This window comes from Aquarana catesbeiana, linkage group LG13 (assembly GCF_042186555.1).
Source record: "Aquarana catesbeiana isolate 2022-GZ linkage group LG13, ASM4218655v1, whole genome shotgun sequence".
Taxonomy (NCBI): Eukaryota; Metazoa; Chordata; class Amphibia; order Anura; family Ranidae; genus Aquarana; species Aquarana catesbeiana.
In genome coordinates this window covers 133,597,047-133,622,627 of record NC_133336.1, presented here as the reverse complement: position 1 = coordinate 133,622,627, position 25,581 = coordinate 133,597,047, and the positions used below count along the sequence as shown (strand labels likewise).

The 25,581-nt window shown below is 42.4% G+C and overlaps 1 protein-coding gene across 2 annotated transcripts in view; it reads left to right on the top strand.

The window, feature by feature from the left end:
• The window catches only part of RMDN3 (regulator of microtubule dynamics 3), a 242,928-nt gene that overhangs the window by 114,827 nt on the left and 102,520 nt on the right, over positions 1-25,581 (top strand). For both annotated transcript variants that reach the window (XM_073610229.1, XM_073610230.1), the window contains one exon: positions 1,379-1,481. In XM_073610229.1, the coding sequence (XP_073466330.1) occupies positions 1,379-1,481 (103 nt within the window). The remainder of the gene's footprint in view (positions 1-1,378; positions 1,482-25,581) is intronic.

The window sequence follows — 25,581 nt, the reverse complement described above, 5'->3', positions numbered from 1 at the left end:
AGAGGACGGATCACCTTCCTTTTTTAAAAATTTTTTTGCGGACCCGATCGGATCCAGAGGTAGGTCGGTGTAAATGGACACAAGTCCATAGGGATAAATAGACCTTCCAGTCAGGTCAGCCCAAAAAACTGATGGGCAGACCGGATCAGGACAACCATGTGAAAGGGGCCTTAAGAGCACAACACCCTGTCCAGTAGGGTAGCAGTTGGTACTAATATGTCCCACCCCTGCCACAAAGGGACAGGATGTCACAACATACATAGGTCGACTTTTCAAACTAAAAATATGAAACTTTCTGTACCCAAACATTTTTGAGAATTAGGCCCCTTTCACACTTGTGTGACTTGGGACTACAAAGTCGCATGACAAGTCGTACCCTATGATTTCCAATAAGTATCATTCATATCTGTGCGACTTAAAAGTAGTCCCTGTACAATTGTGCGACTTTCAAGTCGCTGCAGTGTGAAAGGGGGCCTTGGGGACACTGATCCAGAATTCAAAATCCAGGTACCTGATTGCCGTGGTGATCGTATTACCTATCTGAAACGAAAAGTTTTTGGGACTTTTGAATGTAATAATTTATCTCCTTGATCATGATTTTGAGGCATATATGTTGGATATGTTTATTTTTTCATTTCATGTTTCTTCTGGTTTAAGGGGTGCCAGATTTGACTGACTGTGCATCACCTGTCACACCTCCTACACAACATTATTACTTTGTATCTTCTTTGTATTATCCAATGAATTCTTTGTAGCTTTTTTGTGATTTCTGTTTTCCATGCCTTTATGTCATTCAATTGTATAGAGTGATTAGCTTGACAAAGGGCAGGGATGCCTGAAATGTTGCTGGGTTCTATTGGAATTTTGTAAAACTTTTTTTTGGGCAAGTAATTCTGAAGTATATTATATTAAAAGTTTGCCTTTTTTGAGCTCAGGTGGTACATTGGGCTCCTTTTACACAAATATATTTTCATGCATTTACAGCCTATTGATAAAATTATAGTTTCTCTTTACTTTTTTTGTTACAATTCCTATATTTTCTCTCCTATAATTGTATATGCATTATTAGTTTCAGTATGAACCTTTAACTATAGGGTTGTATGTCTTTTTAAAATCTTGTGTACTTTAAATTGAATTGAAATACAACTAACCCACTCTATAGGGATCTGTGTGTTTAATATTTTTACCAAAAATTCACCCAATTTTATAATTTAATCATGTGGAAAATGTGCAAATGCTGGGTGAAAAGATTGATAAATAGACCCCATAGTTTCACTTTAACCTTTCTTGCAACTCTTGACTACTCATGTGTAATGAGCATTATTAGTTTAATTAAGACCCTTTTAACAGTATGGTTGTATGTCTTTTTTTCCAACAGTTTGGGGAACAGCAAGACTTTCTGTGGAGACTGGCACGGTCCTACAGTGATATGAATGGGCTTACTGATGATTTAACAGAGAAGAAAACCTTTGCCTTAGATGGTGAGTTGTTTTACTATGTTTTTAATAAAGTGATAATGCAGTATTAGGCATGCAAGCCAATACAACACTGTGAATGAAGCAAAAAATAATTACCATCACAGTCAAGTATAGCTGCCAAACCATTTGCACATATGGTTCATTCAACATATAAGTCAGCAAAGGAAAAAAGTTAATTGGTATATTCCACTTCCACTGGCTTTCATACTGCAGGGAATGACGTTGCACTTCTTCTGTAAGATCCTGAGGAATGTGGAATAGCTCAAAGATCACAAGATGATACCCAAACATAGCGAGAGAACGTTTTCTCTTGAGATTTTGGCTACTTGGCATTCCCTGGGATCTTGCCAGAAGCCATGGGAAAGGTAAATGTTTTAATATATTTTTTTACCTTACAGATTTTTTATTCTTTTTAGCAGTGTTTTTTCGCAAGGGGAAAGAGGAGCACAGTAAACAGTTGGACCTTATGTTTTGATATAAGGTCTGCTTTAAAGTACAGATTTTTTTAAAGTGAACAAGTCACAGATGGTCATCTATACTATTAGAATGCAAGTTCTCATGAGCAGGGCCCTCCTAACGCTCTTATATTGTAACTGTACTGTCTCCTTTTGTGTTGCAAAACACTGAGCTAATTGTTGGCCCTATACCGGAGTACAATAATAAAAATATCTAAATTGGTGCTCTGAAGTTCTTACAATGGCTCATCCATACCTCTTAGGGATTACATAGAGCAAAACTAAACTCTGAAAATACCTCCCCTCCGACATCCATGAGGTCCCTCGTTAGCACCGGCACCTTCTCCCCAGTTTCTTTCGGGTGCCAGCTTCAGCTGGTTTGATTTGCTGGTGAGATAAGAAAACTCCTGCACATAAGGTCCTTACAGTCTTAGGTCCCTTCTCACTATCCTGTCCTATTAGGGTGTTAATGCATGCATGTTAACATACAGTATTTTGCACATTGATGTGCCCAGACCTGCACCTTTTCTTTTGATTGAATTTTCTTTAATGCAGTATACTACAATGCAGGGCATGTGAGTTATAGTTTTCAGCAGTGCAGGTCCATTGGCATCTACTGCACTTGGGTTGGAGTGCCATTCCTCCTGTGCGCGTTATCACAAGTGTGAAACCTAATACTGGACTGAATTTTTACTTTGATTGGGAGAGAACAGAAAGAAATAGTAGCTATATCCCCAAACTCTGGAGCATAAAGAGGCCATAGATGGATTGATTCTCAGCCGGTTCAGCGGGGACCGGCTAAGATTCGATCCATCAATCCTATGGACAGCTTGATTGTACCCAAGTCAATCCATCCTTTAGCCGCTAGCAGTAATCAATGCTTTCTTCTAGGAGGGATGGATCCCTGTGGCTCAGAGGCATTTGACAGGCAGCTCAGATGATATTTCTCCTCATCATCATTATCCATCTCTGTTAACCATTGAAAGCCTGCTGCGCTGTAGCCTCGCATTACACACGGTTATAGAGCACTTGTGATTTGGCCCCATTTACTGGATCGTGTTTGGTGGTACTGCCTGACAAACAACAACTGTTATATAAATCTTGTCTCAACACACTGTGGCAAAGTGTACTAACATTACTGCTGGCCATGCTAATTTGCAGGTCAGGGGGCATTAAAACTGTAGATCAATTGCCTGTTTAATTTCCCCCCGCCCGCCTGTGTAAATGAGGCCTTTGACAGCAGAAGTCTTAATTTGTGCAACATAGCTGCTGTAAACACAGGGCTGGTGCAAGGATTTTTGACACCCTAGGCGAAACCTCATTTTGCCGCCCCACCTTGGCTCCACCTCCTTTGCCTTGCCCATGTATACCCCATCTTTTTAATGAAGCACCCATCAATTGCAGCCCACCAGCGCCCATCAATGCAGCCTTACCAGTGCTTATCAAATGCAGCCTTACCAGTGCTTATCAAATGCAGCCTTACCAGTGCTTATCAAATGCAGCCTTACCAGTGCTTATCAAATGCAGCCTTACCAGTGCTTATCAAATGCAGCCTTACCAGTGCTTATCAAATGCAGCCTTACCAGTGCTTATCAAATGCAGCCTTACCAGTGCTTATCAAATGCAGCCTTACCAGTGCTTATCAAATGCAGCCTTACCAGTGCTTATCAAATGCAGCCTTACCAGTGCTTATCAAATGCAGCCTTACCAGTGCTTATCAAATGCAGCCTTACCAGTGCTTATCAAATGCAGCCTCACCAGCGCTTATCAAATGCACCCTCACCAGCGCTTATCAAATGCACCCTCACCAGCGCCCATCAAATGCACCCTCACCAGCGCCCATCAAATGCAGCCTCACCAGCGCCCATCAAATGCAGCCTTACCAGCGCTTATCAAATGCAGCCTTACCAGCGCTTATCAAATGCAGCCTTACCAGCGCTTATCAAATGCAGCCTTACCAGCGCTTATCAAATGCAGCCTTACCAGTGCTTATCAAATGCAGCCTTACCAGTGCTTATCAAATGCAGCCTTACCAGTGCTTATCAAATGCAGCCTTACCAGTGCTTATCAAATGCAGCCTTACCAGTGCTTATCGAATGCAGCCTTACCAGTGCTTATCGAATGCAGCCTTACCAGTGCTTATCGAATGCAGCCTTACCAGTGCTTATCAAATGCAGCCTTACCAGTGCTTATCAAATGCAGCCTTATCAATTGCACCCTTACCAGCGCCCATCAAATGCACCCTTACCAGCGCCCATCAAATGCAACCTCACCAGCGCCTATCAAATGCAGCCTACCAATGATTGTTTGCTTGCTTCCATTCATTCAGGAATTGGGACACAGACACACTCCTCTGCCGCTGCTGCGCCTCTGACACTATGTGCGAACGGAGCAGCAGCTGCGTGCTGATGCTGGGACTTAGTTGCTTGCGGCAGAGAGAAAAGAGTGGGAACACCAATGGCCGAGCGCCCTAGGCAACAGTGCACCCTAGGCGGCTGCCTAGTTTGCCTAGTGGTAGCACCGGTCCTGCTCCTGCTACATAACTATAAAACTCCATGGTTGAGCACTCAACTGCTACCCTCTTCAGCTGCAGAGGCAGCAGCAGGTAGTCTACATTTTTGTTTATTTAAAATCTTCCAAACATACAGCTTGTTATTAAAAACATAGTTACATTCTGTATATACAAAAATTTAAAATAAATATGTAAACAAAAACAAATAAACTTACATCAGTCCCTGGGAGTGAACACATGTAGGGGCATGATGCCTCCCTGGAATTATAGTCGGTCGCTTTCAGTGGGCATAGTGCCCATCAACCATGACCCGTTCAAGTGAAAAGGGCCGCTCTGCGAACACCACCCACAATCATGTGAAATGCACGTGGTTGCGGCGCACTAGTGTGGCACTCAAGAAGTTAAACCAGGTAGTGAGGAGGCAATACAACCTGTCAAATTCTCTTTGAAGTGATCCGGACATGGATCACTCTTCAGAGATCAAAGCACACGTGAACAAGCCCTAAAAGTGTGGGAGGAGTGAAGCTGAAAGCCTACATTTACAATGGTGCACAGCTCCATACGGCATGAAGAGCCGATTGTTTACATTTGTGTCCCAGCACTGAGCGGTGTGCAGTCTATCTATATAAGTGAATGGAGATGCGGAGGCACCATGGACGTGCATGCGGCATCGAATGAAGACAGTGGTACCCCTTAAGCCCTTGTGCACATGATCAGAAAATCGTACAAAAAATATCGCTTTTGAATTGATCGGACGATAATCTGATTGTACACAGCGTTCCAGAGCCAATCATGACAGTTCATCTCATATATACGATCGGACATGCATGAAAAATTTCTTCATACGATACCAGATTGTATGATTTCTGTTTTATCAGTACAGTTGTCATTTGAAAATACAATACATGACATCACTTCCAAATTTTTATTACATAGTTACATAGTTACATAGTAGGTGAGGTTGAAAAAAGACACAAGTCCATCAAGTCCAACCTATGTGTGTGATTATGTGTCAGTATTACATTACATATCCCTGTATATTGCGGTCATTCAGGTGATTATCTAATAGTTTCTTGAAGCTATCAATGCTCCCAGCTGAGACCACCGCCTGTGGAAGGGAATTCCACATCCTTGCCGCTCTTACAGTAAAGAACCCTCTACGTAGTTTAAGGTTAAACCTCTTTTCTTCTAATTGTAATGAGTGGCCACGAGTCTTATTAAACTCTCTTCTGCGAAAAAGTTTTATCCCTATTGTGGGGTCACCAGTACAGTATTTGTAAATTGAAATCATATCCCCTCTCAAGCGTCTCTTCTCCAGAGAGAATAAGTTCAGTGCTCGCAACCTTTCCTCATAACTAAGATCCTCCAGACCCTTTATTAGCTTTGTTGCCCTTCTTTGTACTCGCTCCATTTCCAGTACGTCCCTCCTGAGGACTGGTGCCCAGAACTGTCGTACAAGAATCTTGGTAACTTTAGTAGACTCTTCATTTTTGATGCGAGACTAGCATTAAAAATATACAGACGATCATTCGTCCGATGATCTCATCATGTGTACCAGGCGTTACTTCAAAACTCAGCACAGAGGTGTCTCCCTCTACATGCAGCTCAACACTTCACCAAACAGATAAATGTCCCATCACACTGTGCGGGGCTCAGCACCCATGTGACGGCACATAAAATCACACGTTTTCCCGCACCACATGAAAATACAGTAATTTATGGGTGCCATTGATTTTTTTATTTTTTTTTTTTTTAATGACATCCCCACACATGCAGCAAACACACTTGTATTCAAGCCCACCAAAACGGACCGCACTGCAATATAATGCAGATTGGTGTGAAGCGATTTGAAAAATCACGTCTGCACCTTTATTGCACGTTTCACGCAAACATGACTGCCCATTGATATTAATAGGCTGCCCTAAAACACAGCACGTGGGAACACACACACTCATATACACCTCAGGGGGGAGCAAGTCCTCAATAAAGTGAAAAAGGAATGTGACCCCCCCCCATCACTACACAGGGGTAACCCCATTATTACATATCACTACACATGGGGTGACCCTACATTTATACACAGTGGTGACCCCACATTAATATACAGGGGTAACCCTCATCACTACACAATATTTGACCCCCATTATTACACATCACTACACAGGGGTGACCCCCACATTATTACACAGGGGTGTCCCCTTAATTACTGCACAGAGTTGCCCCCCATTATTACAGATAACCCCACATTAATACACAGGGTAGACCCCTCCACCACTACACATGAGGAACCCCATTATTACATATTACCACACAGGGTGACCCCCCTATATTACACATTGGTGACCCCCAGTAGAGAAAGTTGCATAGAGGTGATAGTGGGAGGACTGAACCATGTACAGGTGAGGGGGGGGGGGGGTCCCCGGCACACACTTACCCCATGGTGATGGATAGTCAGGCAGCTGTGGGTGACAATCAACGGGAGGACTCGGTGTCTCCCGCTCTCAGCGGATCACACATGCGGCTCTCATCTGTTGATCCTCATGGAGCTCCAGCCAGTACCGGACTGAGTGTGATCCCGGGAAGGAGAGTTGGAGTCCCGGGGATCTAGTGTTCTCCGTCCCCCGCCATCCCCCTCCTCCTCCGGTGATCAGGGTTAGTGGATCTCTGCCCATGTTCTCCACTCTGATCGCACTGTGGATGAAGTGAGAACACCGGCAAAGAACATTCCCGGCATCCCTTTAGATGGGTCACAGGCGCCCACCGCCGCTGCGCCTCTGACACTGTACAGAGGGCCTCGGGAGTGGCTGCCTGTTGTGTTGAGACCGACATAGTTTCTTTCTGCAGAGAGAGGGAAGAGGGTCACCAGTGGCCGGGCGCCCTAGGCAGAAGTGCACCCTAGGCGGCTGCCTAGTCCGCCTAGTGGTAGCACCGGCCCTGTGTAAACATACATTTGATATATTGCATTTTTTTATAATGGACCTTGTTGAGTAAATCAAGACACACAGGCATTATTATTATTTCTATTATACAAGATTTAAATAGCGCCAACAGTTTGTGCAGCTCTTTACAACATGAGGGCAGACAGTACAGTCACAATAGAATTCAATACAGGAGGAATCAGAGGGCCCTGCTCATTAGAGCTTAAATTCTACAAGGGAGGGTCAAGTGATACAAAAGTAATAACTGTGGGGGATGAGCTTATGGAGAAAATAAAAGTACAGTTGTTAGGGGCAGAATAGGCTTCTCTGAAGAGAAGGGATTTCTAGGATTGTCTAAAAGCAAACGGAGTAGGAGATAGTCAGTTTGAGATAGGGGGTTTCATAGGATTGGAGAAACTCTGGTAAAGTCCTGGCGGTGTGCATGGGAGGAGGTGACAAGGGAACTAGAGAGCAGGGGGTCTTGGGAGGAACGAGATCGATTTGGTTGGTATTCTGAGTCTAGGTTGGTTAGTAATGAAGCTGGGGGACGAGTTGTGGATAGCTTTGTAAGTTGGTATTTTGAATTTAATTAGTTGGGTGAGTGGAAGCCAGTGGAGGGTTTGGCAGAGAGGAGTAGCAGACACTGAACAGTTAGTAAGGTGGATAAGTCTAGCAGCAACCTTCATGATGGACTGAAGAGGGGATAGCCTTTGTAAGGGTAACCCCATGAGGAGGGAGTTGCAGTAGTCGAGGCTGGAGATGACCAGGGAGTGAAGTAGGAGCTTTGTGGTGTCATTAGTTGGGAAGGAACGTATTCTGGAGATGTTGCAGAGGTTGAAGCGGCAAGATTTGGACAGTGATTGGATGTGGGGCCAAAAGGAGAGTTCAGAGTCCAGGATTACACCTAGAACCTTGGCATGTGAGGATGGGCTGATAGTAGTGCTATCAATCTTGACAGAGAAATCGGGGGAATCGTGTTGTGCAACATCAATATGTTCAAAAGACTGTAATAAGTAGGTTGAAACGTATAGCAGTGTCATCACTTTCTTTTTTTTAGTAATACAGTGCATGAAATAAACAAATAATAAGCAACAGCTGTTCAGCTACAAAGGTGGTACAATGCACATCTTTGATTTAAATCAATACAATGTGGGACTTTTGTTTCTTCTTTTAATATTGGACTGTGGATATAAAAAGTTTACGCACCCCCGTTAAAATGTCAGGTTTCTGTGATGTAAAAAAATGAGACAAATATAAATCATTTCAGAACTTTTTCCATCTTTAATGTGATCTATAAACTGTACAACTCAATTGAAAAACAGACTAAAATATTTTGGAGAGGAAGTAAAAATAAAAAACTAAAATAATGTGGTTGCATAAGTGTGCACACCCTCTTATAACTGGGGATGTAGCTGTGTTCAGAATCTAGCAATCCCATTCAAACTCCTGTTAAATAGGAGTCAGTACACACCTACCATCATTTAAAGTGCCTCTGATTAACCCCAAATAAAGTTCAGCTGTTCTATTAGGTCTTTCCTGACATTTTCTTAGGCCCCTTTCACACTTGTACAACTTGTCCCACGATTTGGGACTGCAAAGTAGCATGACAAGTCGTTCCCCATGATTTCCAATGACAACCATTCATATTAGTACGACTTCAAGTCGTTCCGACTTCAAAGTAGTCCCTGCACTGCTTTGGTCCGACTTTGATGCCAGTTACACAGGCATTCCATGAAATCACTGCAAAATCGCAGCCAAGAATCGCTGCAAAATTGCACGATTTTGAAGTTGCAGTAGTGTGAAAGGTGCCTTAGTCGCATCCTACAGCATAAGCCATGGTCCGCAGAGAGCTTCCAAAGCACGAGAGGGATCTCATTGTTAAAAGGTATCAGTCAGGAGAAGGGTACAAAAGAATTTCCAAGACATTATATATAACATGGAACACAGTGACATTACCAAGAACTGGACGTCCCTACAAAATTGATGAAAAGACAAAAAGATAACTGGTTAAGATAACAGGCTGCCAAGAGGCCCACAGCAACATCAAAGGAGCTGCAGGAATATCTGGCAAGTACTGGCTGTGTGGTACATGTGACAACAATCTCCCATATTCTTCATATGTCTGGGCTATAGGGTAGAGTGGCAAGACTGATGCCTTTTCTTACCAAGAAAAACATCCAAGCCTGGCTAAATTTAGCAAAAACACATCTGAAGTCTCCCAAAAGCATGTGGGAAAATGTGTTATGGTCTGATGAACCACGGTTAAACTTTTTGGCCATAATTCCAAAAGAACACCATACCCACAGTGAAGCATGGTGGTGGCAACGTAATGCTTTGGGGCTGTTTTTGTTCAGTTGGAACAGGGGCCTTAGTCAAAGTAGAGGGAATTATGAACAGTTCCAAATACCAGTAAATATTGGCACAAAACCTTCAGGCTTCTGCTCGAAAGCTGAACATGAAGAGGAACTTCATCTGTCAGCAGGACAACGACCCAAAGCATACATCCAAATCAACAAAGGAATGAGTTCACCAGAAGAAGATTAAAGTTTTGGAATGGCCCAGCCAGAGCCCAGACCTGAATCCCATTGAAAATCTGTGGGGTGATCTGAAAAAGGCTGTGCACAGGAGATATTCTCGCAATCCGACAGATTTTGAGTGCTTTTGCAAAGAAGCGTGGGCAAATATTGTCAAGTCAAGATGTGCCATACTGATACTCATACCCAAAAAGACTGAGTGCTGTAATAAAATCAAAAGGTGCGTCAACAGATTATTAGTTTAAGGGTTAATACTGCATCCTGTGAGCCACCACTAATAAATGGACCATACAGGTCTCAAAACCAATAACTCTATATTGAATTAGCTGCTAGCGTTACACATGTCACGTAAACCATGCACAAGATCAATAAATATATATAAATACGCTGCGCTATCCAAAATATAAGATCCAGCACAAAGTGCTAAACGTGCTACACAATATTAAATAAAGTGCTGAGTAACATTATATGCAATATTAAAGTGATAATGTGCTTATACATGCAATACAATAATAAATAAAGTGCTAAATCTGCAATATATGCAATATTAAGGAGATACTGTGCATATATGTGAACCACTCTGTGATAACATATAATATTAAATAACTACGTTGTATATTGCATAAAATCAAAAATCACAAAGAAAATGATAATCCCAAAATAATACAAACGAGACATATATAACAATGAAATGTATTAAAAAATATATAGAGTGCTATATATTAATGTGTAATAATTAGTGCAATAATACAATTAGTCCATAAGTGCTCCATCAATCAATGCGATTCAGTGAAATGCCAAAAAAGGTTACTGTGTCCACTCACAAGTGCTCCCCCTAGGTGATATCTGCTCACCTTAGGGCGTGTGACCTTGCTATTAGGCTTGGTCAAAAAATGCCTGTGAACCACTAGAGGGTTCTATGGTGCATCCAGGATTCTGAGTTGATCATATGTCACTGCGCTTCAAAGGAATGCATCTTTTAACCTCGGTATACCAAATAGAGATAGGGCTTCATGGTGTAGTATAAAATACTTTTATTGAACACAGTAAAATCTCATGTGGGCTACTCACATTTTCATGGCGCTACAGGGCGCCACTCTAAACAGACACAATATAGTGCGATAAGCCGGCCGATATCGGGCTGGTATGCTGATTGTGTGCATCGGGTCCTCCGCCCAGCGTTCCGTCCTGTCCCCTTCCCCAATGCGTATCGATACAAGGGGTTTTGCGTATCTTCTTCAGGGGGTAATTTTACTGTGTTCAATAAAAGTATTTTATACTACACCATGAAGCCCCCTCTCTCTATTTGGTATACCGAGGTTAAAAGGCGCATTCCTTTGAAGCGCAGTGACATATGATCAACTCAGGATCCTGGATGCACCATAGAACCCTCTAGTGGTTCACAGGCGTTTTTTGGCCAAGCCTAATAGCAAGGTCACACGCCCTAAGGTGAGCAGATATCACCTAGGGGGAGCACTTGTGTGTGGACACAGTATAATATATAGCACTCTATATATTTTTTTTAATACATTCCATTGTTATATATTTCTCATTTGTATTATTTTGTGATTATCATTTTCTTTGTGATTTTTGATTTTATGCAATATACAACGTAGTTAATTATTATTATATGTTATCACAATGTGGTTCACATACATGCACAGTATCTCTTTAATATTGCATATATTGCAGATTTAGCACTATATTTATTATTGTATTGCACGTATAAGCACATTATCACTTTAACCACTTGACCACTGGGCACTTAAACCCCCTTCCTAACCAGACCAATTTTCAGCTTTCGGTGCTCTCACACTTTGAATGACAATTACTCAGTCATACAACACTTTACCCATATGAAATTTTTATCCTTTTTTTCACACAAATAGAGCTTTCTTTTGGTGGTATTTAATCACCGTTGGGTTTTTTATTTTTTTGCGCTATAAAAGAAAAAAGACTGAAAATTTGGTAAAAAAATGAATTTTTCTTTGTTTCTGTTATAAAATTTAGCAAATTAGTTATTTTTCTTCGTAAATTTTGGCCAAAATTTATACCGCTACATATCTTTGGTAAAAATAAGTACAACTTGGTGTATATTATTTGGTCTTTGTGAATGTTAGAGAGTCCAAAAGCTACGGTGCCAATATCTGAAAATTGATCACACCGGAATTACTGACGGCCTATCTCATTTCTTGAGACCCTAACATGCCAGAAAAGTACAAATACCCCTCAAATGACCCCTTTTTGGAAAGAAGACATTCCAAGGTATTTAGAAAGATGCATGGTGAGTTTTTTTGAAATTGTCATCTTTTCCCACAATTCTTTGCAAAATCAAGATTTTTTTTTTCTTTTTTTTTTTTTTCACAAAATTGTCATATTAGAAGGTTATTTCTCACACACAGCATATGCATACCACAAATTACACCCCAAAACACATTCTGCTATTACTCCCGAGTATGGTGATACCACATATGTGAGACTTTTACACAGCATGGCCACATACAGAGGCCCAACATGCAGGGGAGCACCTCCAGGCGTTCTGGAGCGCCCAGGCCAATTCTGACATTTCTCTCCTACATGTAAAAATCATAATTTATTTGCTAGAAAATTACATAGAACCCCAAAACATTATATATATATATTTTTTTTAGCAAAGACCCTAGAGAATACAATGGCGGTTGTTGCAACTTTTTATCTCGCACGGTATTTGTGCAGCAATTTTTCGAACGCGTTTTTTTGGGGAAAGAAACAGTTTTGTGCTTTAAAAAAAAACAAAACAGTAAAGTTAGCCCAATGTTTTTGCATAATGTGAAAGATGAAGTTACGCCGAGTAAATAGATACCCAACATGTCACCCTTCAAAATTGCACACTCTCGTGGAATGGTGCCAAACGTCGCTACTTAAAAATCTCCATAGGTGACACTTTAAAATTTTTTCCTGGTTACATGTTTTGAGTTACAGAGGAGGTCTAGGGCCAAAATTATTGCTCTCGCTCTACCGATCCCTCACGTGTGGTTTGAACACCGTTTTCATATGTGGGCGGGACTTACGTATGTGTTCGCTTCTGCATGCGAGCACACGGACATGGGCGCTTTAAATTTTTTTTTTTTTTTTTTTTTTATTGTTTATTTTACTTTATTTATTTTAGTTTGACACTTTTCCCCCCCCAAAAAATTTTTTGATCACTTTTATTTCTATTACAAGGAATGTAAACATCCTTGTAATAGGAATATGGCATGACAGGTCCTCTTTACAGTGAGATATGGGGTCAATAAGACCTCACATCTCACCTCTAGGCTGGGAAGCCTGAAATAATAATAAAAAAAAAAACGATCTTGGCTTCGATCGTAGCGGTGAGTCGGTAGAAGCACCGGAGGGTGGCGGGAAGGGGGGGGCGTCCCCTCTCGCCTCCCATAAGAATGATCAAGCAGTGGAACAGCAGCTATGATCATTCCTATGGTGTAGGAAATCGCTGGCTGAAAAAGCTGATATCTGAATGATGCCTGTAGCTGCACCCATCATTCAGATATACCCGCTCAAAGTCAGGGACGTCATATGACTGTGGGCGGGAACTGGTTAAAAATTGCGGAGTATTGCGGGGTATATTGCAGAGTATTGCGGGGTATATTGCAGAGTATTGCGGGGTATATTGCAGAGTATTGCGGGGTATATTGCAGAGTATTGCGGGGTATATTGCAGAGTATTGCGGGGTATATTGCAGAGTATTGCGGGGTATATTGCAGAGTATTGCAGGGTATATTGCAGAGTAGTGCCCACGTATATTGCAGAGTAGTGCCGGGTATTATGCAGAGTATTGCAGGGTATAGTGCAGAGTATTGCAGGGTGTTATGCAGAGTATTGCAGGGTGTTATGCAGAGTATTGCAGGGTATTATGCAGAGTATTGCAGGGTGTTATGCAGAGTATTGCAGGGTGTTATGCAGAGTATTGCAGGGTGTTATGCAGAGTATTGCAGGGTATAGTGCAGAGTATTGCAGGGTGTTATGCAGAGTATTGCAGGGTGTTATGCAGAGTATTGCAGGGTGTTATGCAGAGTATTGCAGGGTATAGTGCAGAGTATTGCAGGGTGTTATGCAGAGTATTGCAGGGTATAGTGCAGAGTATTGCAGGGTGTTATGCAGAGTATTGCAGGGTGTTATGCAGAGTATTGCAGGGTGTTATGCAGAGTATTGCAGGGTATTATGCAGGGATGGCTGAGCATTGAGGGATGGATGGATGTGACAGCAATTGTCACTGAGCACCGCTGTGGGCACTACACATGCAGCCCACAGCGGTGCTGCCATCCGATCCCTCCCCCTCTCCCCTCGCACTGTACCGATCGGTACAGAGAGGGGAGGGAGGAACCGGCGTCATGAGATGACGCCGGTCTGTTGACATGTGATCGCTCCGTCATTTGACGGAGCGATCACATGGTAAACGGCCGCGATAAGCGGCCGTTTACCGTGATCCGTGATGCGCCGGGTCCTCCGGACCCGGCGGTCACGGAAGTTCTCGGGTGCGCGCCCCAGGGGGCGCGCGAGAGCAGTATTCTGGGAGGACGTCCATGGACGTCCACCCAGAACTAGCCGACCGCGCTGTTGCCGTCTTTCGGCTATGGCCCGGTCGGCAAGTGGTTAATATTGCATATAATGTTACTCAGCACTTTATTTAATATTGTTTAGCACTTTGTGCTGGATCTTATATTTTGGATAGCTCAGTGTATTTATATATATTTATTAGTTTAAGGATGTGCACACTTATGCAACCGTATTATTTTAGTTTATTTTTACTTCCCTCCACCTAGAAGATTTCAGTTTGTTGTTCAACTGAGTTGTACATTAAAGGTGGAAAAAGTTCTGAAATTGTTTATCTTTTTCTCATTTTTTTTACATCTCAGAAACCTGATATTTTAACAGGGGTGTGTAGACTTTTTATATTCACTGTATATAAAATGGCATAAGGAAGGACATTATTTAGAGTTCTGATGTTCAAGCATTAATCACTAGGTATATATAGTCTTGTGAGCTACCCAAAAAACAAAACTAATTATATATGTACTAGAAACACAGTGTGTGTTAAAGGTATTCAAAAGACCAGCAGGTAGCACTGATCACATCCCCATATGAATGTGCACAAAAATCAATATGAGTGCAGTGCTGAATCATGAAATATTAACAAATATAAAAAATCATTGAATCAAACAACATATGAAGTGCAGAAACTGATAGTAAACAAGTTGACAAGTTCATTGTTATTAATAAGGTTATCACTGATCACCTTTTTTTAGGGTGTGGGGAACACTCAGAAGTGTTATTCCATGTACACATGGGTTTTGTCACATATGTGTATGTATTGATTCATTTCATCTTTTTCACCTAAATATTTTTTAGCGCCACTATTGGTTCACTATTTATGCGGGTTTTATAGAGGACACAATACTGTTTACAAACATATAAAGTGCATAATTAAATGTCCATGCAATAAAGTTCAAAAAAATTCATATCAAAACAGTGAAAATTCCACAAATGGATGTTGATTGATGAACGACTGAAAATATTGAAATCCTATGTAAAACCTCCAAACCACCAACAAATCACCTCACTTGTGTTCCCCTCAATGGGTATAGGCTCACCTCTGGGAGTGCGACCCCCAACTAAGCAGGGTCAAATACGCCTATGAGCCACCCCAGGACTCAGTGACATATCCAACACAGCTGGCTCCTAAACTTCTCCCAAGATCTCCTCCTCGGGATCGTCAGCAGCAGAGCATATCCAGAGAAAAAGACTCTAGTTGTGCTTGAATTGTTTTAAACACTTTAACACACGCTTATTAAAATGTACCGGGTACTCACAATATGCGGGTACTTCCAGCACACCACACTAATACGGACATGGATTTAAAATGCAACATAGAGCCGCACATTCAAAATCTCAATCTGCTCCTCAAATCACTATAGAGCCGAGTGCCTTCACCGTCCTAACCCCTCCCCTACACGTGTTTGACACAGGATTACGTGTCTTCCTCAGGGGGATCTCTGAGGAAGACACGTGACCCTGTGTCAAACACGTGTAGGGGAGGGGCTAGGATGGTGAAGGCACTCGGGTTCTGCTGCTGACATCCTGAGGAGGAGAAGTTTAGGAGCCAGCTGTGAGGATATCTTACTGAGTACTGGGGTGGCTCACAGGTGTATTTGACCCTGCTTATTTGGGGGTCGCACTCCCAGAGGTGAGCCTATACCCATTGAGGGGAGTACGAGTGAGGTGATTCGTTGGTGGTTTGGAAATTTTACATAGGATTTCAATATTTTTAGTTGTTCATCAATCAACATTCATTTGTGGAATTTTCACTGTTTTAATATAGACTTTTTTGCACTTTATTGCATGGATTTCATTATGCACTTCATATTTTTGATTCAATGATTTTTGATATTTGTTTAAATTTCATGATTCAGTGCTGCACTCTTACATTTTGATTAATCACTAGGGCTTCAGTAGATGTCCAATTTAAGACTATACTTTTACCGGCTTAAAAAAAGTAGAAGGCTTTAGAAAAAGGAACAGATTTATGAAAGCTGTCTTGGGAACACCCAAGTCCATATAACAAAATATACCAAAAAGACACCACTTCAGATTGCAGATATTGAGGATGAAAAAGTTGTTGGAAATTTGGTGACACCTGACCAGAATGGGTAGAGTTTGCAACATCCCCAGACAGGGGCGGACTGACCACTTGGGCACTTCGGCTGTGGTCCCAGGGCCGGACACTGAAGAGGGCCCGCTGGCGCCACCTGCTGGAACTCTTAGGGCAGGTCCAGGGACAAAGGCTTGCAGCCTCAGGCCTGCGGCGACCTACTTTTTCTGGCCTGGTCGGGCCCCAGCGCTGGCTCAGATGGGAAGGGGGAGGGAGAGCTCTGCTGGATCACACAGAGCGGGGATCACTTTGACACCTTGCGGCCCCTGTCATACGAAGTCCCGCTTCCTGGACCGGCTCCTTTTTTGATAGACATCACACAGGTCCAATGTCGGGACGTGTGACCTCTATCAAAGGAGCTGGTCCAGGAGGCGGGACTTCGTATGACAGCGGCCGTCAAGTAATTAATTTAAATCCATGCTGTGTCACAGCGGGATAACCCCGCTCTGTGTGATCTGGCTGCTCTCCTCTCTCTAATAGCCATGCACTGATGAGGCTGAGCTGATGGGCACTGGTGAGGCTGCATTGATGGGCACTGATCAGGCTGCATTGGTGGGGCCAGCTAGCCACCCACGCTAGTGATCCACCCACAGCAGGGCCAGGGTGCTAGCCAGTCACCCACAGTAATCCAAACACAGCAGGGCCAGGGTGCCAGCCAGCCACCCACAGTAGGGCCAGGGTGCCAGCCAGCCTCCCATGGTGACCCACGCACACCAGGGCCAGGGTGCCAGCCACACACGGTGACCTACCCACTGCAGCCAGCCACAGAGGACACGGGTACCGGCCACAGCTACAGTACCCATATTTAAGCTAAGAGATTAATGAAAAAACGCATGTTAGAGTCTGAAAGGCTGCACACCCCAGAAATATACAAAAATGGACTGGTTTCCCCCAAGGGTTTTTTTTAGCAGCTGAATGTTTCAATCAAAGTTTTTTTGGGGGTTTTTAATAAAATCTTTGTTGGACAGAATAAAATTCAAAAAGTGAAAATAGTTACAGCTCTATACAAAACATGTTTCATTCCATCTGTTGGATTCCACAAATTCATTAATCAAACAGTTATTACATTACAAAGATGATGTCCACATGAACACCCCAAAATGTTGCATTACAGAAATGGTGTCTGAATGAACAGTCCCATCGCGTTTCGACCTGAACAGTTGTAGTCGTCTTCAGGGGTTTTGTTCTCTAGAGAAACATATCAAAAAATGCATACCCATATGTTTAATGCATCATATTTTACAAACATGAAGATATTATGCCATAATAGAATTGTAATTACCAAGAAGATAAAACTGTGTCCTATAACCAGACTTTGCTTTTAAAAAGATCCCAGCGATCCCATATTCTCCATGCGCAGTTCCCACCTCCTCAAGATGGAGTCCAGTTCTGAGAGGCTTGCAAGGAGCCACGCATTGAAACCTTGAGGGATGAAGGGAGTGCCTCGCTCCTGTGGTGTTGTTATAATAGTCTTATTTTTTCAAAGGAAAGTTATGATATAAATTGCGTGGAATATATAGCTAATGTGGTAAATTTAGCAGCACCATTGAAAGAAATGCCGGAGCAGTGACTATCTACATTGGTTCTTTAAAGTTATATATTATCTACTGATTAAATGTTCTCCAGATTTTATAATCTTTAAAATAGCGTAGATGGTAATTTGTAATCAAACATCATTGAATTTTTTTAATTATTCTATAAATATTGTTGGTTAGGAGAGTGTAGACAAAAAAAAAAATTAAAAAAAACAAAGGAAGGGGAAGGAAGGGAAGGTAACCTGGCTATTCTATGAACATGTGTGAGGATAAGTGGGATGAGTGTTGCAGTTAGGTGGTGTATGTGAAAATGAAAGGGGAGGGACATGTTGGTGAGTGTGTGGCAAATTGAATGAAAATGCGGCGAGTGGGGAAGACAGAGTGATATTTGAAAAGGTGTCAGAGTGAATGGTGTGTGTGGGGTGAAAAGGGAATGATGGAATGAGCGGAGTGTTTGTCAAATGTGTGAGTGAATAGAGGTGTGTGCTCGGTGAAAATTAGAACAAATAAGATGAACTAGGTGTAAATCAAATGAGTGTCTGAGTGAAAGTGGGAAAGGGGGGTGTCATGTGGTGAGTAAGTATGAGGGGAGAGTGAATGTGCGCTGGGTGTGTGAAATGAAAATGAGCTGTGCTAAACGCCTGGAGTTTGCATGTTATCCCTCTGCCTGCCTGGGTTTGCTCCGGGTACTCCAGTTTCCTACCACACTCCAAAGACATGCTGGTAGGTTAATTGGCTTCTGTCTCAATTGGCCCTAGTATATGAATGTGAGTTAGGGACCTTAGATTGTAAGCTCCTTGAGGGTAGAGACTGATGTGAATGTACAATGTATATGTAAAGTGCTGCGTAATTTGACGGCGCTATATAAGTACCTTGAAGAATAATAATAATAACTCACAAAAAATGTATTGAATAGTCCGTGAAAACAAAAAAAGCAACAACCAAAAAGCAGCAAACAAAACAAAATCACTCACAAAAAGGGGTAAATTACCTTAGCTGGTAAATTGTGTAGAAAAGGCTGTTGCGCTTTTGACTGCCTTGCACAAAGAGGTGTATCCCTCTAGTGATGGTTTAAAAGGAAGGATGCCATATCTATTTGGTTGTAAGGGATAGCAATCAGTGATAATACCAAAAAAGACCTTGCTCTTATTAACTAAAAAGTTTAACAGGGAAAAATACTGGTTCGGCATTCACAGTCGGGTTACTTATATTTCTGACACACACGCTTTCATGTGCAACAGCTCTCCTAGGATCACACTGAGATCCTTATGGAGCCTGTGCATTTTATATTGTGTGCTCCTTAATTGGGGCTTGATCACCCACAGGTGCCATCCAACACATGTCTTGATGGACTTGTCTTTTTTCAACCTCACCTACTATGTAACTATATGTAACACACTTCTCCCTCCTCCCTGGCTTGAGTGTCATGGTGATGGCCATAGCGTGGCTCCCTCAAAGTTCTGGTCAGCCAAAGCCGTGGCCGCTGCCATCATCTCTGCTGCACGAGCATGATGCCATGATGTCACGCGCACGCGGGACCCACAGGCCGTGCATGCGCACCTCGTACTATGGCGTCCAGTGATGATCGAAGGAAGCCACCGGCAAGATGACGCTCCCCCCGGTGGTCAAAAGAGGCACTGCTGGCAGAGCATATAGGGAGATAAGTGAGAAATCACATCTCCCTACCTTGCCGAGAAACCTGTCATAAAACAGACCCACCTCTGGAGGTGCTGAAGGGACCACAGGGGGATGGAGCCGCAGGGGAAAAAAAAAAGACAAAAAACATTTTTTATATGTAAACATGACATCTATTTCACAATGCAATAAAGACATTTTGAATATATTCCCATAAAGTTTTCTTTGAAATCTTATTGGAGATTTTTTATTCTTTGGGGGTGTTAATGCGGACACCATCTCTGTAGTGTAATAACTTTTTAATTAATGAATTTGTGGAATCCAACAGATGTAATGAAACATATTTTGTATAGAGCTGTAGCCAGAACTCCTCATATTTTAACTCTATTTTCACTTTTTGAATTTTTCTGTCCAATAAAGATTTTATTAAAAACCAAAAACAAAACACTTTGATTGAAACATTCAGCTGCTAAAAAACCCCATGAGGTTCCAGTTCATATTTAAGGTAAGAGGAGCGCTACACAGTGCCAATTTTATTTTTACTTTGCGAGAGGTTGGTTTAGGGGTGAAAATCATGGCACAGAGGACCAGAGTGAATGAAGGTGTTCACTGTACACTATGTTAGACAGTTGCCCCCTCCTCCAGGTCCCATTATACTCCTTTGATGTCTCTAATGGGACCTAGAGGGGACGCTTTCTAACAGACTCTATAATGGACACTGAAAAGGCCTTGTTAGAGAGACCCCCCTCCAGGTCCCATTAGACTCCTTTATAGTCTCTAATGGACACTGTTACAGAGAATCTCCCCTCCAGGTCCCCCTAGACTCTGTTGTAGGACGCTTTCCAACACTGTCTAATGGACACTGGTAAAGAGAGACTCCCCACTACCCCCCCCCCCCCCCCCCTCCAGGTCCCATTTGAAAAAAAAAAAGGCAGTTGTACTTTGTGCAAAATGTAGGGGCAGGGTCATGGGTATGGCTAGGGTGGGGCAGGGCAGAGTTTTGTCAGTCCACCCCAGGTCATATGTAAAATATCTCCATCAGACATTTGGCATTTATGTTATTGGGTGTGCCATTTGGCTATTTTGCACAGGTGGGCAGACATAAAGTATGTCCTATGGAAGTAGTGCAGTTGGATGAGTTTCTCCCACAAATAGAACCATACTAAAATAAGAATTAGACAATTCTTTCCAGTCTTGTTCAGTTGGGTCTGGAAAATCTGCATTTCCATGGTTCCTGTACTTGGGACAGGTTGCAGGGTTTAGCCTGCAGTGGGATACCTTAGATTCTGGAGATCAGTTGCATATGATTGGGCTGGAGAAAAACTGTGTCCAAAATGTAAAAGATTGAAAGACTACATAACATAGGCCAGATGGAGATTATAAAATGCCAGGCACCTGAAATCTTGAGCTCATGTTTCAGTAGAGAGAAAGAATTAAAGTGGTTCTCAACCAGTGGTCTCCAAACTGTGGCCCTGGGGCCGGATGTGGCATTTTGCTTGTCTTTATCCAGCTCTTGAGGCATTTTTTCTGCCACTGACACCCCAAATGGGGCACTATTCCTTCCACTGACACAAATGATGGGATGTAATTCCTTCCACTGACAACAAAAATGGGGCATTATTCTTCCCACTGACACCAACTATTTTTCCGCCTAATACCAAAGATCAGGCATTGTTTAATCCCACTGGGCACAGTCTGGCCCCCCTAAAGTCTGAAGGACAGTAAAGTGGCTCTTTCTTTAGAAAGTTTGGAGACCCCTGTTCCAAAGGCTGAAGTTTATTTTTTTTTACCTGCATGCATTCAATGCGTGAAGGTAAAAAACTTCTGTATCCAGCCCCCCTTATAACCTACCTGAGGCCCATCGTGATCCAGCGATGTGCACGAGAGCAGAGGCTCCAGCTGCTTGTCAATCAGACTATGTGGCCGGGGATGGGGCCGTGTCCCACTGTCTGTGTCTATAAATGCAGGCAGCGGGGCTCGGGAGTGAGCCCGCACAAGTACTCCCATAGGAAGCTGCTTCCTATGGGGGCACTGGATGAAGAAGGGGAGCCATGAGTGCCTGCTATCGAAGAAGATTGGGGCTGCTCTGTGCAAAACCATTGCACAGAGCAAATAAGTATGACATGTTTTTAAGTTCGTAAAAAAAGAAAAAAAAACAACTTAAAAAGAAAAGACAATCTAGGATGGAAAAGGACGATGATAGGCTCAGCAATGGCATGCAATGCCAAGCTGCTGCTAACGAAGCAAACTGAATATTGGCATGCATTAAAAAGGGGATTAATTCCAGAGATAATACAATTCTCCTGCTCTACAAGACTCTGGTCCGGCCGCACCTAGAGTATGCTGTCCAGTTTTGGGCACCAGTACTCAAGAAGGATGTACTGGAAATGCAGCGAGTACAAAAAAGGGCAACAAAGCTAATAAAGGGTCTGGAGGATATTAATTATGAGGAAAGGTTGCGAGCACTGAACTTATTCTCTCTGGAGAAGAGACGCTTGAGAGGGGATATGATTTCAATTTACAACCGTACTGACCTCACAATAGGGATAAAACTTTTTCGCGGAAGGGAGTTTAACAAGACTTGTGGCCACTCATTAAAATTAGAAAAAAAGAGGTTTAACCTTAAACTACGTAGAGGGTTGTTTACTGTAAGAGCGGCAAGGATGAGGAATTCCCTTCCACAGGTGGTGGTCTCAGCAGGGAGCATCCATAGTTTCAAGAAACTATTAGATAAGCACCTGAACAACAACAACATACAGGGATATACAAGGTAATACTGACATATAATCACACACATAGGTTAGACTTGATGGACTTTTTTCAACCTCACCTACTATGTATGTAACTTTAGAAAACGCTATAAAGGTATTCCTGGAATACAATTGGTGAGCATATTTTATCCTCATCCTAGACTACTATTGGTATGGAAAAAACTAAATTCTCCAGTGGTAGATTATGCCAAGTGAAATTGTTGGGGTAGATGGCTTGGGATCATGTTGGGAGGTTCTATAAACAATGTTTATAAACTTTCAGAGACCTATCCAGAGTAAGGGTACCATCAGTGGTGTGGAGAGTTTACCTATGAATAAGGTTTGACCTTTTTTTATAGGGATAGACTATTGCTTTCTCCATTGCTTTGGCAGCATTATTAAGTTGTGGCGTTTTTAATATATTGACGTTGATTTAAAAAAAAAAAAAAGCAAATAGGCTGGTCAGTTTGCAAGGGATGTTGTACTTTGCAAGGGAGTTTGCCCCAAAGCTTTTGAAATGAGGTAAAGTCTGCCCAACAACATACTGTAGAAGGAAAATGTAAAAAAAAAAATGGAATATTTACTTGCATATGATTGGATGATAGAAGTCAGCAGAGCTTCATCTCGTTCACTAAGCTCTGGGGAAACATCCCTTGCAAAGTGAAAAGTCTTTTTTGCCTTTAGTAAATCAACCCCATTGTATTTAGTTGCTCCTCACAATATATATATTTTATATATCTTTCTCTCTAACAACCCCAATTAACTTAATTTTACCAACATAATTTTTACACTATATGTATGTTCGTGTTTGTTCATTTTATAGTAACATCTCAGTTTAGTGTCACTAAAGGCAAAACATCTTTATTATTTTGCATAAGGGTAAGGGTGGGTTATAACCCCTGTCAGGTTTTTTTGCCATCTCTGAATCACTGGGGAGATTTCCTTCCCTTCCTGTCCCATAGCCAAAATAAGAAGTGATGGGAAATCCCTCCAAAGTGAGAAAATCCTGCTGTTACACCATGGTCACCAGCACTAGTGTCTCTATTGGAAGATATCCCTGCTTTTCCTATTCTGGGGACAGCCCAAAATTTGGGGTTTTCTTTTGCTTTCATTTTCGGTGATACCAGTAAAAAGGACAAATAGAGATGGTAAATATCCCTAGCGGAAGCACAGACAAGAATAACAATTGACAAGTGCTCTCTTCATTCTACATAAAACTAAAAAAAATAAAAAGTTTTTGCCTTTAGTGACAATTTTAAAGTAGAAGTATGGCCAAAGCTATTCTATGAATCACATGAGTGTAGTTCGTTCTGCACTCCTGTAACTCCTTTTCAGACAATGGTGGGGTAAAGCCCACTGTTGGCTGATGTCACCAAGCCAACATGGGCTTGGGAAAGATTCCAACTTTACAGTCGTGATCTACCCAGATGCCTGGATTGGCAGCTTGCTCAGCCTCTCGGCTGCACTGCTGGGAGACTGAGCTAACTTCTCCCTCCCCTCCCCAACCTAGTGCTCCAGTGAGCGCTGGAGGGGCAGAGCAGAGAGCCGTCAACTGACAGTCTTATCGCTCAGTTCTCCCCGCAGTTCTGAGCAGAGAGCAAAGACTGTCAGTTGACGGCTCTCTGCTCTGCCCCTCCAGCGCTCACTGGAGCACTAGGTTGGGGAGGGGAGGGAGAAGTTAGCTCAGTCTCCCAGCAGTTCTGAGCAGAGAGCAAAGTGATGTTTGATCGCTCATTCTCACTGCAGAGGAGGTGGGGGACAGATGCAGCATTGGATCGATGCTGCATCCACCTAGGTGGGTATAAGGTTTGTTTTTATTCCTTTTTTAAACCCATACGTCTCTTTTAACTCGTAAATAACTTTACCAGAAACATAATTTAGGTGTTGTAATAGAGCAAATTACAGAATTAATGTATGTGATTGTATATGTATGTATTTATGCGTATACAGTGCATCTAGAAAGTATTCACAGCGCTTCACTTTTCCACATATTGTTATGTTGTTGCAGCCTTATTCCAAAATGGATTAAATTCATTATTTTCCTCAAAATTCTACAAACATTACCCCTTAATGACAACATGAAAGAAGTTTGTTTGAAATCTTTGCAAATTTACTAAAAATAAAAAACAAAAAAAATCACATTTACATAAGTATTCACAGCCTTTACCATGACACTCAAAATTGAGCTAAGGTGCATTCTGTTTCCACTGATTAGCCTTAAGATGTTTCTACAACTTGGTTTAAGTCCACCTGTGGTAAATTCAGTTGACTGGACATGATTTGTAAAGGCACACACTTGTCTATATAAGGTCCCACAATTAACAGTGCATATCAGAGCACAAACCCAAGCCATGAAGTCCAAGGAATTATCTGTAGACCTCTGAGACAGGATTATTTTGAGGTACAGATCTGGGGAAGGGTACAGAAAAATTTCTGCAGCAATGAATGACCCAATGAGCACAGTGGCCTCCATCATTCGTAAATGGAAGAAGTTTGGAACCACCGGGACGCTTCCTAGAGTGGGCTGCCCAGCCAAACTGGGCGATCAGGGGAGAAGGGCCTTAGTCAGAGAGGTGGCCAAGAATCCGATGGTCAGTCTGACAGAGCTCCAGGGTTTCTCTGAGGAGACAGGAGAACCTTCCAGGGGAACAACCATTCTCCACCAATCAGGCCTGTATGGTAGAGTGGCCTGATGAAAGCCACTCCTCAGTAAAAAAAGGCACGTGACAGCCCACCTGAAGTTTGCCAAAAGGCACCTGAAGGACTCTCAGACCTTGAGGAGCAAAATTCTCTAGTCTGATGAAACAAAGATTGAACTCTTTGGCCTGAATGGCAAGTGTCATGTCTGGAGGAAAACAGGCACCGCTCATTACCTGGCCAATACCATTCGTACAGTGAAGCATGGTGGTGGCAGCATAATGCTTTGGGGATGTTTTTCAGTGGCAGAGGCTGGGAGACTAGTCAAGATCGAGGGAAAGATGAATGCAGCAATGTACAGAGACATCCTTGATGAAAACCTGCTCCAGAGCGCTCTGGACCTCAGACTGGGGTGAAGGTTCATTTCCAACAAGACATA